At 51.3% G+C, this 18,191-nt stretch overlaps 1 protein-coding gene across 3 annotated transcripts in view; it reads right to left on the reverse strand.

The window, feature by feature from the left end:
* Nucleotides 1-3,127: 3,127 nt before the first annotated feature.
* The window catches only part of MTMR1 (myotubularin related protein 1), a 65,136-nt gene continuing 50,072 nt past the window's right edge, over nucleotides 3,128-18,191 (reverse strand). For all 3 annotated transcript variants that reach the window (XM_047097737.1, XM_047097735.1, XM_047097734.1), the window contains 3 exons: nucleotides 14,395-14,508; nucleotides 10,313-10,489; nucleotides 3,128-4,582 (listed from right to left, as the gene is read on the reverse strand). In XM_047097737.1, the coding sequence (XP_046953693.1) occupies nucleotides 4,421-4,582; nucleotides 10,313-10,489; nucleotides 14,395-14,508 (453 nt within the window). In that variant the 3' untranslated portion in view covers nucleotides 3,128-4,420. The remainder of the gene's footprint in view (nucleotides 4,583-10,312; nucleotides 10,490-14,394; nucleotides 14,509-18,191) is intronic.

Raw genomic sequence — 18,191 nt, forward strand, 5'->3', positions numbered from 1 at the left:
CCGGGGGCAGTAGGGGGGGAGGGCGACTTTCGGCCCTTCTTTCCGGTCCCAGCGTTTACACTGCTGGGCTCCCAGACAGCTGCTCCAAGTGGTGGCCTTTCATTTCTTGAAGGGCAAGCATGCATGTTTGGATAGTCCTACCCTGAGAGTTTAGGAACCTTCTGGACAAGTAGGAAGCTGTGACTCTCGGGTCTAATTCTTGGTGCGGTCTCCCGGCTGATGTGATTAGTTTTTAGGAATCGTTGATGCATTGAAATGAGTGCTCCCCTTCCACTCTGTATTCTTGTTTAAGCCGCAAAAGCTACAGACATCAAGGACGAGCAGCGAAGCTGGAAGCATGCATGTTGTTTGCTTGAAATTGTATTTGACGTGGCAGGGGGATGGGGAAAGGGACGTGTCCTTGGTTTACTGAAACCTGGCTGAGTCCGTGTGTCCACTTCCCCTGCCTGGCCTGTTCTGAAGAGCCTTTGGGGTGTTATGCTCACTGCGCTAAATACCAGAACCCAGGGCCTGGCCTGTCACCCGGCCCGGAGCTGTCTGGTCTGGGCTAGCTTCCTGGAACGTTCCATTTGGCCCCCATGTGGTCCTGTCCCCGGGAGCTCTGCTGAGGCCGAGCTAAACTGTGGAGCCACCATCCGCTGATAATCAGCGTGTCGTGTCCAAAAGCACTTCCAGAAGCATAGGTCGGCAGGAAGGCGGGGTCCTATAGATACGACTGCATGTGCCCCCTTTCGCCGCCGACAGCCCCAAGCATCGTACGGGCTGTGTGTTAGCGCCCTGGCGTCGGCTGAGCTGGGATGAGGCGAGTCCAACTTGTAACAAAACGGTCGAATCGGGGCGGGCCCTGCAGGTTGTAGAACACACGCCTCGTGTGCCGGGGTTCGCAGCTGTCGTAAAAACACACATGGGATGGTCCTCTGCTGCAGCGCGCATCCCCAGGCTGCCCTGCAGACCCATGTCTGTGCGTGTCGGTGGCCCTGAAAGGCCCCTTCCCCCAGCGTGACCGTGTGCGTGCGAGGCGGGTGTGTGGCACTGAGGAGACCCCTCTGCGTAGAGCCTCGGGGTCATCGACTTGGCCGGGCTCATCCCTGCCACGGACGGTGAGGGCCGACGGCCCCACCCCTGGCTGGTGCTGGGCAGCTGTAGAGGGTTTCTGGATCCCTGGCCTGCCGCCACCCAGTGTCCTAGGTGGTAGGACTTGGGCAGGGATCAGGGCAGCGCTGGGCGGCTCCCCCAGTCCGGATGGCTGCCCTGCGAGGTCCCCGAGGCATTTTGAAGGAAGAAAAACAAGGCAGTGGCCGTGCGTGGTAAATTCTCTCCCTGCCACGGGGAAGTCCGAGAAGTCAGTCACGGTGGCCCAGAAGGAGGCTGCGTGTGCTGTGCCCCTGCCCCCCGTTGTCAGCTATGACTTTACAGGGAAGCTTCTGTGGCGGCGGAGACCCTGCACTCCCACCGCTCTGATGTACAGTGCTGCGTGCGAGTCCCTTCGCTCACAGCAGCGACTTCAGTTAAGAGACCCGTTTTGCGCTCCCTTGTGAGAACGGCCGTACCCCAGCGCCCGGCCCTCCTGGTGACGGGCCGGGCCTGGAAAGTCACTGGGTCACCTGACTGCAGAGCTTCCGCCCCTCGGGGTGCTGGGCACCGATGCCCGCAGAAGCATCGCCTCTTGGAACTCTAATTGAACGTTGCGTTGACGGCCCCAGGCCCGCCCCAGATGATGTGGAAGCCCGCGGGAACTAGAAGGGCCAGTGGAGGACACGTGACCCGTTTCACCTTAACCGGGCAGTGGGGGCACAGTGTGGATGACCGAGCGCTGAGCGCGGGAGGAAGGGCACGTGGCTGCTGGCTGCCGGGGTGCCGTGGGGCCCGCCGAGCTGGGAGTGCCTGTGCGCTTTGTCCGAGGAAGAAAAAATGGAGACTGGGTCAGAATCCTCTGTACTTTTTGTGTGCTTGTGTTTCAACGTGAATTGTCAACTGTCTTGTGTTTGCATTAAACAAAATGGAACCTAACAGCTCATCGTGTCGTGAAGGCACTTCCTTTGTCCAGTGAGGCTTCTTTCTTGAGGGAGTTCGTGATGAGGAGGTGACCTTATTCCCTTCCTCCGCAGCCTGAGGCGTTTCTCCAGAAGGTTTGAGTCCTCCCATGTAACCCGTTGGTGAATGGCTTGGTGTCCGGGCTCCTGGGTAGCTCCTCCGGTACCAGGAGCTGGGGCCCGGAGCCGCACAGGGACTTGCCCTGTGCGAGGTCCACTGTCGGGGGTGGCGGTGTCCGGGGCCGCCTGGAGACGGGCAGAGGCCGTCTCCACGCTTGCCGTCCTCACAGCCGGCCGGGGTCCGGGGCCGAGGTGTGTGCCGTCGCCTTGCTCATTCTAGCCGTACTGCAGGATGGCTGTTTGGGAGCGACGGTGCCCTTGTCCTAACCCCGTGGCTTGGCTCACAAACAGCACAGCCGGACACTAGAGCTGAGCGCGATGCAGCGGGCGCCGGGTCCTCGCCCGTGTGTGCCGCACCGGCCACATAGTAAACGGCAGCGAGTCCTCGCACGCACACCCGCCAGGTGAGGCTTTGCTGAAGGAGGTCTCCATGGCCAGCAGGGGGGCCGGCACAGCAGGCGGCCCTCCCAGCCTTGTGGCTCGTCACCGCTGGGGACCACAGCTGCGGTGACTGTTGCAGGGGGGACATGGACCCTAGGCCCTTACAAGAAGGGAGACCCGCGGGGGGGGGGGCAGCAAAAGGTCCCCAAAAGGCCCCTGTGCCTGCTGTAGACTTGGGGTACGGACCCGGTGCTTCTTGGGAGTCTCCCATTTCCGGCTCTAGGACTCAGGGCCTGGAAAGAGCACCCGGCCCCCTCGGAGTGGCACCTGACTCTGGGGTCCCCGGACCCATGGGGTCAACATTTTCTCAGGCTTATGTGTGAGGAGCGTTTCAGATGTTAAAATCGGAGTACTTACCCAGTTGGGCCAAAACACTCAAGCCGTGAGAGACTGCGTTTATGATTTAGTAAATGAATTAAATCCCGTAAAGGCACTTTATGTCTATTGACTGTGCTTGACACATAAAATAACAGGTATTGAAGGTTTTATCGTTTTCAAGGGAAAAATCGGAATTTAAAAAACCAGACCGCGGAGCAAACATATTATTTTAATTACAGATCGAAATACAGTGCATCAGATGAGGCAAATACGATACTGTACCAGTTTTTAAAAATCGGAACGATAAAGGTTTTACATTCTAGTACACTTAAATAAAAGACAAAAAGAACTGCTTAGGTAACAGTATTCAAGTTGTTTTAGAGTTCTGTGCTAGGTACACTCCAGGAGAACGGTCTGTTCTGCTTCTCAATCTCACAGGTGGGTCTCGGGGTCACCTCCAGGGGAGGGTGGCACCGCCCGCTCCAGAACCCCCACCCCACCCCGGGCCACCCCACTGCTGGCTCAGGGGAGCTCCAGGGAAGCCGAGGGTCACCATGCAGCCGCACGAGTAAGCGGAGCTGGGGAACGCACCTGGCAGAGCGGGGGCAGCTGGGGACGATGGCCATGCGGTGGCGAGAACAAACGGAGCCGCAGGGTCTCTATAAAACGAGAAACCTTTCCGACAGGCAGCTGCGGGACGGGGCAGGCGCGCGTGGGCACACACAGCTGGCGGCAGTAAAGGAAGGGCCGGTGCCGCGGCCCGGGAGGCGAGCACGGGTGTCTGGGGGGAGGACAGGACATTGTGCCATCTCCAGGGCCCCGTTCGAATCACGTGCCAGATGTACCACATCAAGTTGGCGTGAGCTTTGTGCGCAAGGGCTTGCCCAGCCCGTGGAAGCGGACGCCTCCTCGTCTAAACGTAAAAAAAAGGGCATAGGAAAATAAAGACCGGTTTCTCTTTCTTAAAAATGCCTTCTATGTACACAGCAGTAACTGGTGCAGGAGGCCCCTTGCATGAAGGGGACGGGAGACGTGGTGGCAGCGGTGGGCCCGCCCCCACCCAGTTCAGTTCGAAACGTTTTTCAGGTTGGAGCAAAGAGCTGAAGGAAGCCACGTGGCTGGCACGCGGTCTGGAAGTGAACGGGGTGCGTTTGAAAATGAAGGATTTACCTTCCAAGGAACTGGAGAGAGACCTGAAGCCCCGCACCCCATGCTCCCTCCCCGTCCCCAGCGGCTGGACTGGCGGGCGGTTCACGGGGTAGGTGCAATAGGCGCCGCCACAAACCGCCGGCAGGAGGGGCACGGGTCACAGAACAAAAAGCACTTGATGACGGTGGGAGCGGTCCTAGCCACACAAACGGTCAGTGGCTGAAAGTGCCTTCCAGAATGGGAGGACGTCGGGCCCAAGCCTAGAAGAGCAGAGCACAAGCTGCGGTCCCTCGCCTGGGCCACCGGGCAGGACATCCTCGCCCACTGGAGTCGCCGGAAGTGCCGCCCTCCACACCCCGTCAGACGGAGGTGTGGACGGGGGTGACCGAGTGCGACGGTGACGAGCCCCGCTCGGACGAGGACGAGGCGCGCGTGGCCACCTCCCGCTGCAGGTCCTCCACCCGCTTCTGCAGCTCTGCCTTGACGGCCAGCAGTTCCTTGAGATTCTGGTGAATGGGCATCTGGGGAGGCAGAAACCACCGCAGTGAGCGGGCCTGCCCCAGGCACCAGGCGCCTTGTGCGATCAGCCTGCCACACCGTCTGCCAAGTGTCCCCCCACCCTCCCCCCCAGCCAGGGGTGGCAGCTGGCGCACTGCTCGGCTGGTTCAAGGAGGAGCAGTCAACTAAGGACACTGCAGAAAGGTGACCAGTGCCCAGCCCCCCTGCCCTCTGCGGTTTTGCATTTTTATAAATTGCCCTGCTGACTGAATAGTATTAAATCACCACCTTCTACAACCTGAAGTTGTGTTCGTTTTCATCGGTTGCAATAGGCTTAGGCAGCAGCCCGTGGACAGGATGGTGCCGGAAGAGTGGAGCCTCTGGGGGCCCAGCGGCCTCCCTGCACAGGGAGGACAGGCTCTGTGCACAGCACCTCCAGCCCCACCGCACTGAGACATATGGGACACCAGGTCTGACTACTGGGGTCACAGCATGTACTCCCTCCCTCCCCTAGCAAGCCCAGAGACCCAAGACCTGACCTTTCCCTCCTGGGGCTCCCAGGCTGGGGGTGAGGCAGACCCAGGAGAGAAGGCACCACGTTGGGGGGCTTCTCTCCTTGTCTCTGCCCACTCACCTCCCCTTGTCCCCGATCCAGTGTGCACACTGCAACCACACGCCTGGGCCCTAAGCCTCACCCAGGCTATGTGATGCCCACCTAACAGCGTCCAGTGGCTTCCTTCTGCAGCCCTGACCTTGGCCTCAAAACCGTGCAGTGTGGCCCCAGCCTGCCTCTCTTCATCTCTCCCCAGGTCCCGCCTCCTGTCCCCTCCTACATTCCAGAATCTTCCAGGTTTTAAAAGACGCCATGCATGTGCTGTCCCTTCTGCCTGTGGCACTTTCCCCAAAGCCTCAGCCAGCTCCCTGGAGACTGTGAGCTCTCCCATCAGGGCTGCTGATGGCGATCAGCCTCACTGGAAGGAACCAGGAGGCAGACACAGATGAGACACACGGACAGGAGGGAGGGGGAGAGGCAGAGGAGGAGGAGAGCTGGGTGCCTGGGAACCAGCAAGAAACAAACTCTTGAGCAGGCCACAGGAAGAAGGGAACGGACGACAATGTGCATCTGATGGCGATGACCCCCAAAAGCAAGGGAAAGTTACCTTATTGGCGGCTGATCCCAGAGGCCGCTGTGATGTGGGCAACAGCACCCCTCTTAGCCTTGGAGCCTCTTGCAGGATCACTTGGTTCCCAGGGAATCCCACAAGGGAACGTTCTGCAGTCAAACTACTGTTACTAGCGTGACCTCAGAGAGGGGCAGCCCGTGCAGGGGACTGCACGATTCCACACGCGCCCAGAGCCCGAGACGATTATCTGACATCTCCATGCTGCCTTTCCTCATATGTCCTTTACAATAAATCTGACGCATGCTCACTGAGAAAATGCCCAGCTGGGGACCTCACTCAGTGGGTGCTAGCGCGCATCAGCCACGAGCCAAGAGGGCCCCAAAGGAAACGAGACAGACGCCTGGCCCTCCTCCCCACCCAGCCATCTTCTGACGGATGCCCAGGGAGCTACTCTCAGGGCAGCCAATCTAGCCCCCTCCTCCTCAGAGAAAAGGGGCCAAACAGGCTAGTCCCCTGCCCCTCCTCCCCAGCCTGCTCCCCATCCCCACCCATCACACTGACAGCAGCCTTCTCGCCGATCCCTTTGCCACAGCCCTCCCCGCCCCCTAAGTTCCATGTGCCTAGTACCACGATGAGCTTGTCCCACGAACCCTGTGGCAGCCTGGCCTGTCCACCTTTCTGGCCTCTGATGCCCCCCTGGGCCCTGCCTGCTCCCCAACATGCCTCCGTGCCAGCCGCATTCAGGACACCTGCCGTTCTCCCTTCCATACTGCATGGTGCAAGGGGAGCACGGAGAGCCGCAGGCCAGCTTTGGAGGGACCCATTTCACACTCGTGCTCCTGCTCACACGAGGTCTCGGCAAAGCTCGGGACCCCACCCACAAGAGGCATCGAGCCACTGCTAGGAGGGACTTTGGCCCTGGCCGGTGGGCACCCTTCCCTTCTGTAACTACACGTGCCAGGTGGCGAGAACGTGACAAGCCACGGCTCCTCTGGCCCTTCCCTCTGCCCGGCAGGAGGTCATCAGCATCCCCCGGCGCCCAGAGGCCCACCAGAGGGTCTGGACTTAGAGCAGCGAGGGCTCCAGTTCCCGTCACTGTTGTGATGGCCACGATGAAGCTGACTGCTCACACGTGTAAGGACCTGAGCGTGGTCGGGAAGGAAGGTGGCCTGCGGCTCGCAGGGTTTGAGAGACCACGTGGGAGCTAGTGCCGCCACAGCAAGAGCGGGGGCCCACGGGACACCCTTCATTCCAGCAGCAGTGCCAGTGGGGGCTTTCTGTGCTAAGGTTCAAGGTAGCCCCCTGACCACCTGTCCTTTGTGTCACCAAGAATACGATCTGGTAACCCTGAGTGATTTCACAGAAGGGACTTCCCTCCACTCTACACTACAGCCCCTCCTCCTTGTTGCTATGACACACGAAATAGAACCACCCAGGAAAGGACTCAGCAAAGGGCCTGAGGAGGACAGAAGCACATGCCAGTTAGGAGGGAGCTGCAGGAAGGCAGATGCTGGCCTGGGTTCTTAAGGAAAATGGACTCGAGCAACTGGAAAGAAGTGCTTAAGGGGCCCCCTGGTCTGGCATTCCAAAATAAAGCAGCAAAGGTCGGAAAGAAGTGTAGTTCTGGAAGCTGGCCCCCGTGAAAGGAGGGCAGTGCACCTGCACTCAGACTGTCTCAGCTGTGAGCCACCACAGAAGCTGCTGACGGGGCTGGCCACCTCTGGCTCCCGGATGCTTCTGGGCCCACACCCATTTTCTCTCTCACATGTGGCTCTCATTTGGGGGAGGATTCAATCTAATAACAAGCAATTATGGCAGAGGCCTACCCTTGCAGAACACAAAGTATGAGAAACAAATAGAAATAAGCTGTCACCATAGTCCGATGGACGTAATCTGGAGCTTAGATGATGGGACGGTGGGGGCCAGGGAGGTAGAAGGCACGGAGAGCTGGAGCCATCGGGTGGCCACGGGAAGCCAGTCCCGTGCCCAGTGGGCCATCATGTGGCCAACTTTGGCCATGTGACTAGGGAATGGGGAGTCGCAGGAGGTATGGGTCACTCAGAAGAGGGAAGAGAGAAGGATTCGGGGACCATGCTTATGAGGAGGCTTTCTGGAGGCCATGGGCAATGGTCAGCTAGCTGCACGGCACTCTTTATAGATGCCACAGAGCTAACAGGATGGACACTATCAGCATAGGCAAAAGCATAAAACATTTGAAATTAGTTACTGATGGCTCACCGGCCATAAATAAAATTGAAAACCTGTATTTAAAACACTAACCACTGACCAAAGAACGTGACTGTATGTATAATGTTTGTTTTATGGAGAAAAGAGCAGAGGAAATACTCAGTGCCATAACACAGCAAGTGGCTAATGACCCCTTACTCCCGGTTAGAAATTTGCCTGGTACACAAGGACAACAGGTAGGTCTTCTTACAGTAAACGGAGGGAAGTTTCAATCAGGGAAGGTTTCCTAAAGAAGGTTTTCAGAGGACCAGCTCTTGGCATGGTGCCAGGCTGAAGCAGAGCATTTCCAGAGTTGGGGAGGGGGGTTAACAGGCCACCTACAGGGACATGGAGTCCCTCAGACCAGGGGGAAGAGGGGAACTTGAGGCCTGGGTGCAGGGCCTGCTCCGAGAGAAAGACAAGTACTGGGCTGGGCAGGCCCTGACCACGGTGTTCTGGAAAACGGTCCAGAGCCAACTCAGAGGGTCTACAGGAGGAAAGAGCTTTCATAGGTGAAGCTTGATGGACTGGAAAGCAGCCAGAAACAGGGAAAGAGGCAAGTGGGGAGCAGCTGGGGCGGTGCTGCTGGGAGCAGAACAGGTCAGGAGGGGAGAAGCACTGTGCACACTCAGCCACTTCCTGGAGCTAAACCTACAGTGAGGGAGTTTTCCATCGGGGAGGGAACGTTACCAAAGTGATGGTCCCTCCAAGGTTCAGGCGCCCGGCGACTAGAAAGTGAAACGAAGAGTCGGGTATTCTCCATGGTTAGTGGGACTTGGGGGCGGTTATGGGTTAACTGGCCACGCCAAGTTCCTATGTGGATGTTGTACCCCCAGTCCCACAGAGCGTGACCGTATGTGGAGACAGGTCTTTGCACAGGTAATCAGCTTACGATGCGGTCATCAGATGAGGCCCTGCCCCAATACAACTGGTGTCCTTATAAAAAGGGGAAACGTGGACACAGACGCACACATAAAAGGAAGACAATGTGAAGGCAGGGGGGAGACAGCCAGCCACAAGCCATGAAGTGAAGCCCGGAACAGACTCTTCCCTCACAGCACACTCAGAAGCAAGCTATCTAGTCAGCGCCCTGACCTCCAGGCTTCCCGTCTCTAGGACTGGGAGAGGATGCGTCTCCACTGCGTAAGCGCCCCCGTGTGTAGTACTTGGTTAATGGCAGCCCGAGTGAACAGAGAGCCGAAAACACTCCTGAGTAGATGGTGAAGGCACTGAGCAAGAACGAACTACTGAGGAGGACAGAAGCGATGGTGTTAAACGAGGCCCCAGAAACCCGCTCCTGGCAGGCTGCCAGGAAACCCAAAGAATACTCAACCTACAAAGACCCTCAGTAGAAGGTCCTCTGACCCCACAGAAGGTCCTCTGTCCCCCACACAGCTGCCTCCATTGCTCTACCCACCAACTACCATCGACGGCACCCAGCCACCGACATGCCACCTGCATGGACGGGAGAGGGCAGGGCAGGACCAACAGGGCACAGGCTTGGGGGAGCACCTTGGGAACCCTAACTGGTGGTGCCTGAACCACAGCCCGGGCTTAGCCACTGGACGCCGAGGGCAAACACAGCTCGGCTGCCTGGTCCTGCCGTGCATCGTTCTGCTATTTGTTTCAGTCTCAGGAAATGTTATAGTGAGACTGTGGCAGGGAGGGGGAGACTACCCCTTCTTCAAGGGTTGCCTACCTGCAACTCAGCACGTGGTCTTTTTCTCTTTTGCTACCAGCGTCTACAAACTCACCAAGTCACTGGAGAGACTAAGAGTCCAACACAGTAACCAATATTACTTCATCCATACACCTTTAGCAAAGACAGAGGTGCTAAGATGTTTAACTCTAAGCCAGCAAACGGCATCTGGGTTGGTGTATGAAAAGAAGCTGCTAGAGGCACGTGGGTGGCTCAGTCGGTTAAGCGTCCACCTCAGCTCAGGTCATGGTCTCACAGTTTATAAGTTCAAGCCCCACATCGGGCTCTGTGCTGACAGTGCCGAGCCTGCTAGGGATTCTCTCTCTCTCTCCCCCTTCCCTGCTCCCTCTAAAATAAATAAACTTCAAGAAAGAAAGAAAGAAAGGAAGGAGACGGAGGAAGGGGAGAGAGAGAGAGAAAGGAAAGAAAGAAGGAAAGAAAGAAAGGAAAGGAAGGAAGGAAAAAGAAAAGAAAAAGAAAGAAAGAAAGAAAAAGAAAAGAAAGGAAAAGAAGGGAAGGAAGGAAGGAAGGAAGGAAGGAAGGAAGGAAGGAAGGAAGAAAAGCTGCTAGAACATGAACGCAGAGGACTGAACCCTGAGAGGCGAGGGCAGAAGTAGAGCATGTCCATCCCTAGCATGAACTCATTTCTAAACCACCATCTTTGCTCAGAAAGATACACTCTTTTGCGAAGAACAAAAAGATACCTGAGGTCTCATTCGTGGGTTCCATCGCACATAATAGTTTACCCATAGTTCCAGATGACTCAGACTAGCAACGGGATATAAGACATGGTTTTCATAATTCACAAAGAAAGGATTCGAAAATTCTTCGAGCTGGCTATTGACATACGACCATAAAGATATAGTCTTCGTATATACATCCTGAAAAACAAAAAAAAAGGAATACATTGAAATAAATTCACCTTTTTTTTTCAGATTCTCAAGAATCTGTATTGCAGAGAAAAAGACTTGAATAAAAGGAGTTCAGACACTGAAAAAGCGTAGAACATTTACTAAGCCCCAGCCCCATCCTTAGTGCAATGGCGTCACCTCACGCAGGGGAGGACATGAAAACGCATACTAGTTACTGTCCTGGAAAAACATATTGCTGAGTTGAGGAACATCTGGGGACTGTGTGTGTGTAGAAGGCAAAACGAGAACTTTCTAGCAACCACAGGATGATGAGAATTTTCTAGCAACAACAGGATGATGGGGCCCATCGATAACAAATACTTTTTTTATTTCCAGTTTGCAGTTTGCTTTTGTGAGTCTTAATATTGAGGGTTGGGGTAGAATTCACAGATAAGATTCCTTTCACTGGAAAATCATGGATGGACATCTGGGGAAAAACCTGTCAGGGTGGCAGGCCGGGGAAACCTTACATAGAGAAGTAAATATATCATTAAATTCTATCTCCCCACCTCCCGACCTTCGAATACACTGAATACAAATGCTGGAACTATTGGCATTGCTCATGTGAATGAAAACCTACAGGCACGGGAAGGCAGGTAAACATGGAACATGGATTGAACACAGTGACAAAGTCAAAATCAGAAAACCGCAGAAGCCAGCTGACTTCCTTACAGGCTATCTAGACATAGAAAATTCCGTCAGGACCTTTTCATATTTTATATTTTGTATTTATAAGAGAAACGCCAGCAATAATTCACAGGACCCTGAATGGCCAAAACATTCTTGAAAAAGGAACAAGCGTGGAGGTCTCACACTTCCCAATTTCAAAAGTTACTACAAAGTCACAGTAATCCATACGGTGGTGCTGGCCTAGGATGGATAGATGTGTGGAATCGATGGAAGAGAACAGACAGTACAGAAATAAGCCCTCACATATACCGCCAACTGAATTCCAACAAGGGCACTGAAACAGTTCAATGGGGGAAAGAGAATCTTTTCATCAGCAGCATGTGAATGACAGGTTAGCCATGTGCAAAAGAATGAAGTTGGACCCTTCCCACACATCGTACACAAAAAGGAACTCCAAGATGGATCACAGACCTAAATGTGAGAGCTAAAACTATAAAAATCTTAGAAGGAAACACAGGCTCAAATCTTCATGACCTTGAGTTAGGCAATGGCTTTTGCACATGACCCCAAAAGCACAAGCAAGAAAAGAAAATAAAGTGGACCTCATGAAAAGTAAAGACTTGTGTTTCAAAGGAGACCACCAAGAAGGCAAAAAGAAAATGCACAGAATGGGAGACGATGTTTGCAAACCATGTATCTGATAAGGGACTTGTATATATCAAGAATTCATCGGGAACTCTTACCAGTCCCTAATAAAGAAAACCCAACTAAAAACTGGGCAAAGGATCTGAATAAACATTTGTCCACAGAAGATAAACAGATGGCCAATAAACACATGAAAATGTGCTCACAATACCATTGGTTAATTGGGAAATGTAGATCAAAACTCACAATGAGCTACTCCTTCATACCCACTGGGATGACTAGAATAAAAAAGATACACAACAACAAACATCTACAAGGATGTGAGGAAACTGGGTCCCTCAGACATTGTTGGGGACAATGTAAAATACTGCAACTGCTTTGGAGAACAGTCTCTGGGTTAAACATACACTTGCTATAGGACTCGGCAATTTTACTCCTAGGTACATACCAGAAAAATGAAAGCATAGGTCCACATGAAACCTTGCACATTTGAATGTTCCCAGCAGCATTATTTGTAAGAGCCCGAAGTGGAAACAACCAGAAGTCCATCTGCGGATGACTTAGATGAACAAAGTGTGGTGTCTCCACACCGCGGGTATTACTGAGCCATAAGAAAGGAACAAAGTACCAACGCCTGCTAAGACTCAGATGAACCTTGACGACATTAAGCTTAGTGAAAGAAGCCAGTCACAGGAGGAGAAATACTGTTTGATTCCATTCATATGGAATGTCCAGAACAGGCGAATCCATACAGATTGAAAGCAGATCATTGACTGCCAGGGGCTGGGGGAGGGAGGGACAGGGAGTGACTACTAATGGGAATGGGGTTTCTTTCTGGGGTGATGAAAAGTTTATGTGGTTTAGGAAATTAGATGGTGGGGGTGGCTGCACACTCTGAATATACTAAGGACCATTAAACTGTACACTTTAAAAGGGTGAATTGTATAGTATGTAAATTCCATCTCAAGAGAGCTGAGTTTTTATTTTTTTAAAAAAAATTTTTTTTTTCAACGTTTATTTATTTTTGGGACAGAGAGAGACAGAGCATGAACGGCGGAGGGGCAGAGAGAGAGGGAGACACAGAATCGGAAACAGGCTCTAGGCTCTGAGCCATCAGCCCAGAGCCTGACGCGGGGCTCGAACTCACGGACCGCGAGATCGTGACCTGGCTGAAGTCGGACGCTTAACCGACTGCGCCACCCAGGCGCCCCGAGAGCTGAGTTTTTAAAGAGGATATTTGGTTAAAACAAAAGAGAAGACCGTAAGTGTTTAAATTCTACATATGAACTTCATTTTTCTGTTCATATTTTAAAAATAGCTTTATTGAGATAGAAGTCAAATACCATGAAGCTTGCTCTAAATTTTTTCTTTTTTTTAAGAGGTTAACAGGTCTCTATCACCCTGGGCCCACAGGAATGTGGATCTTACCGGGATCACGACAGAAGCCACAGGGAGGTTTCAAGCAGGGGAGAGGCTCAGGATGGGACTAGAGTCAGGGAATGCGGCGGCCCTGGTTGCTGGAGGTCAGGAATGACTGAAGCACATTTCCCAGCAGCTGCCTTAGTCTGGCCGCGAGACCGTGGGGGCTTGCACTAGGCTGTGGGGTAGTGACAAGTGGGGACCAGCTGTGGCAGCTGGGGGCAGGGTGAGGGAGGAGGCAAAGGTGGCTCCTGTGCATCTCGAGGAGCAGGGGTGCCCTTTAGGGACATGTAGAAGGGCAGAGGGAAGAAAAGAATGGCATTTAGATCCTGAGAGGAGACAGACAGCGACCTAGACAGAGGACAGAGTTTGGGGAAGAAGATGACCAGGGACTGGGCCTAGGCAGGCTCCCAGCTGAGAGAAGGGCTAAAGGGAGGAGACTGAGTGGGGTGCAGGCAAGGAATGAGGGGTGACAGCTGTGGGGAAGCTGCAGAGGGAGGTGGGTGCTAGCAACCCACTATTTTCCCTGAAATTTGACAATGTTCTAATGTACTTAGCCCACAGGCATTGGCCCTTTTCTGTTAACCAGAGGACACTCTAAGGTGCCTTTGCCTAATGCTTCCTCACTTTTGACCATTTCTTTCTTTTATCCCAAAGAGGAAAGAGGGGAAATAGAACTCAGAAGCTCGGCAGCTGCTTCATTATGAACCTGATGGAAAAGAGAGTCTGGCTTGCTCCTCAAGGGAAGTTCTGGGCTCATCTACAGACTTCACCTTCCTAGGCCTCCAAGTACCTTTGTGCCCAACGGCCTGGAGAACGAAGGGCAGAATCACATCATTTTGGAGTTAGTGCAGTAGAAAATAGAAAGTACATGAGCTTGGGATTCAGGGGGTCCAGGGTTTAGAACTAAACCTACAAGAACTGAGAGACGTCAGAGAGCTATGGGCTTGCTAGGCCCCAGCCCCCAGCACCCACACAGTAAGAGGCTCGTGTCAGGCCACCTGGAAGATTAAACACATGCACTGGGGCTGCTGAGGCCTGGAAGGGCACCTAATGTAATCTCTCCATTTATACGCACGGCAGCAGGGCTAGACCCAAGTCCCCTCTCCACCCAGTCCCCCTTTTACAGTGCACCTCATGGGAAAGGCACCCGAGTAATTGGGAAAGCAATAGACACTTACCTCTTTGAGTCGCTGCTGTTCACAGTTGCACAAAAAGGTCCCAAAGAGACAGCTGTAGAGGTGATCCAAAATCGTGATCAAGAACAGTTCATTGAACTCGAATGCTGAAGGAAACTTAAATGGAGAAAGAAGGTTTAAAGTTCAATTTCTAAAACATAGTGGTACTAGTTGTCTGTGAGAGACCGCTAAAGTACAACTCGGAATACAGTCCAAGATTAAAAGGAAGACTGAGCCCATGTAGAATTTAACTTCCTATAGTTTCAAGTCCAAGCTTATAGATCTGGCTGAGAAACAACCTGAAGTAACAAAAACTGTACTTTTCAATGCCTGAATAAGCATCGTGCAGCTTCCACTTCTTGTCATGCTGGTAGAACACAGCCCACAGTCCCCCTTCTGCCAGAAAGCACTAGAAAACTGGATAGAATACATGAAGCGGCTGTTTTCAGACACTGGCAACAGGCAGCAGGAGGCCATGACCCCACCCCCAGCACCAAAGGGAAAAAGACGAGTCAAGTCCAACTCCCGTCCCAGCTTTCTACCTGGGGGACATTCGGAGTCACAGAGAAGGGAGGTGGGTTCCCGGGCACAGCATATACCAAAAGTGATTCACGAAGAAACAAAATCTATTCTCTACTACTCATCGTTAATAACCTTCCCACAGAGACAACTCCAGGAACATACATCCCCGTGATCCTTCCTAACGTATAAATAAACTGACCCCCGGCAACATATACAAAGGGTAGCACAACATGACCCGGCAGGGTTTGTCTCAGGAATGCAAGGCTGGCTTAACATTTGAAGATCAAGGTTAAAAAAAATAATAATTACTGTAATTCATCATATTAACAGAATAAGAAAGTGACATAATCATCTCAATTATCGTTTTAGGTCATTCTTAATGGGGTTTTGCCAAATTCCAACAAAGACTTTACCATTTTTGGGACATCCTAGCCAGTAGGTGTCATTTAGTAGCCGTGAGGAGACGGTCTGGAAATGACAATAATGATTAATGATAATGATGATGATCCTAGCGGCAGGCAAGTACTGGCTGCCTCCCATGTGCCAGTAAACATAGTGAAATATTCATTACATGCTGAATGATGCAGAGCCAATTAGAACTAAACCAAACAGAACTACCCAGCATGTTTTTATTTAACTCAGTTTACAGTATCAAACCATTCCCCAATCAGAGTGACATTTGCACACGATCATGAAATCCTGTCATCTCTAGAGAGACGACCAGGGTTGCCGATAGCCTTATTACTTTACGAGGATAGGGACAAGCTTCCCGATTAGAAATAATGGCCAATCCAGGACTATCCACGCTCTACCTGAAATTGTTCCCTTCCTCACCAGGCTGTTTATTACATTAGCCAACTTGCGGAATTCTGCTCAGCTATCTTGGATTCAGATGTGCCTCTCTCTCCATCCTAAGGATTGTTCCCATAGAAACATACAACTGTCTTCTGAGGAGCCCCATCAGAATACTGCTTCTTTAGAAACCTCTGGAAACTAGCTATGGTGGTTGTTCTTACCAGCACTCTTGTTCTTAGATGAACTAAATGAACTAAATCTGGCCAAAATGCTAAAGAAAGCTACTGATTAATCTGAGCCTTTAACTTGCAACTCTGACAATGGCCTCACATTCCAAATGGCTATCTTTTAATAATTTTTTTAAAATGTTTTACTTGTTGTTGAGAGAGAGTATGAGTGGGAGAGGGGCAGAGAGAGAGAGGGGGACAGAGGATCCAAAGCAGGCTCTGTGCTGACGGCAGCAAGCCTGATGTAAGGCTTGAACTCATGAACCAGAAGATCATGACCTGAGCCAAAGTTGGATGCTCAATCGAGCTACCCTGGCACCCAGCAAATGGCTATCTTTTTTTTTTTTTTTAATCTTTATTTTTGTGAGAGAGAAAGCATGTGGGCAGGGGAGGAGCAGAGAGAGAGGGAGACACAGAATCGGAAACGGGCTCCAGGCTCCGAGCTGTCAGCACAGAGCTCGACGCAGGGCTCGAACCCACGAACCGTGAGATCATGACCTGAGCTGAAGTCAGATGCTCAACAGACTGAGCCACCCAGGTGCCCCATCAAATAGCTATCTTTTAAAAGGCCAAGTACATCCTGTCCACTTTTCCCAGCATTTTTCTATGTGGTTTAGTTACGCTCTATGCATAAATTATTGGCACCACAAAATTTATGAATTTGAAGCAAATATATAACATTTATGTACATTGGAGCTTTATTAAATCAAGGATAGTAATGGAAGATATAGATTTTCAAACATTTAAATTATATTTTATTAGCAGGACAGCAAAGCTTCTATGGGCACTTTTTTTTTTTTTTTTAAAGTCAAATGAGTCTTTATTCCTAACCCTGAGCGCTCGTTCTGAATCTGGGAGCTTGGTTGGATGCATTCTAGTACCACTGACTACAAGCCTTATTGTGGCCAAGTGGGTACCAGGTAGGGGAGGTCAGAGTGGGTGGGACTCTGCCTAAGGCCATCAGCCCCTGCAAAACCAGAACGCAAGAGCTCTGCTCATGTTCCGTCAGGACTGCTATTCACCTTCAAATGGCATTGTGGCCTTACGCTCAGCTCCAAAAATATTTCATTTAGAGGAAGTAGCAACAGCTAGAGTAATAAAAATAAAAGATTAAATGTCATGACGCCGATTTTGTTTTGGCCTGTTGTCGCAGAAACTATACCATATACCTAAAACGTATGGTCTCAAAAACTCCATAGAAATCCATAATGAAATTCTACACCTCTTGAGAAGGGTAGAGAGTCCATTAAACTATGGCTATTGTAGAAGGTTGGAGACTCTTTTTTGAAGAGTCCCCTCAATTACTCTGCCCTTAGATCCTTTTCTATCAATTTGTGTACACAGGCTAGTTCATTTTATCCTGAGATTTCTAACAATTTCATGAGGATTTAAGCTTCCTTGATTTAGCAGTAGGCAACCTCCAAATAAATTAATCTTATTACATTAATGCATCTTTTCTAACAAGCTACATGTCTCATCCACTTGTGACTTAACTGATAGACTAAGCAGTGATATTTCTTCTTCTATTGCATTAACAACATTGTTTTAAGAGACATTAATTATACGCATTTCACGGACAGAATCTTAGAGCTGAGAGGCATCTGAAATCTAATCTACACCCCTTGTTTTCTTAAAATCCAATAAACAGCACAAAAAATATATAGATTGGACATGAAAATAGGCACTAAGCAGTATTGAGAATGGAAGTCAGTTTGAGGATATCACACACACACGCATGCACGCACCCCTAGGCATTTGGGAGGGAGAAGCTACCTAACATCAGAATTATTTTTTGTGTTCACCCTTTTAATGTGATTTTTCTAAAAGGCATTTTATACTTTTTTGTTTTGACCTGAATGTAACCATCATTTAATTTTGTTACCAGCTCAATCAATTAATACAAACAGCAAGAAAGAAGTTCATGGTGCTACATTACAATAAGACCTCTGGCCAGTCTCCCGGCTTTCTGAGTATGTGTTCACTGTCAACTGTCACTCATCCTGTCGATGTCGGTGCCTACCTCTCTCTGAGGCCCGCCCCCCCTCACCGGGTCTTCCCTCCAACTGGCTGCTCTGAACCAGTTGTGACCTCGCACTCAGCTAACTGAAGATCCCCATCAGCTTGGGGAAGTGGGCCTAAAAGTAAGAGGAAGTTCTAAGTGCAGGCCTGAGGACTCACATTCTGTGAGATCTCCTCTCGCTGATTAGAACCTACCCACCACCCCCTTCCTTTTTTATTAAGTTTCTTTTATTTTTG

The sequence above is a fragment of the Lynx rufus genome, unplaced genomic scaffold, assembly GCF_022079265.1.
Source record: "Lynx rufus isolate CCGP_SWC_20201006 ecotype Redwood Valley unplaced genomic scaffold, mLynRuf1.p SCAF_40, whole genome shotgun sequence".
Lineage (NCBI taxonomy): Eukaryota > Metazoa > Chordata > Mammalia > Carnivora > Felidae > Lynx > Lynx rufus.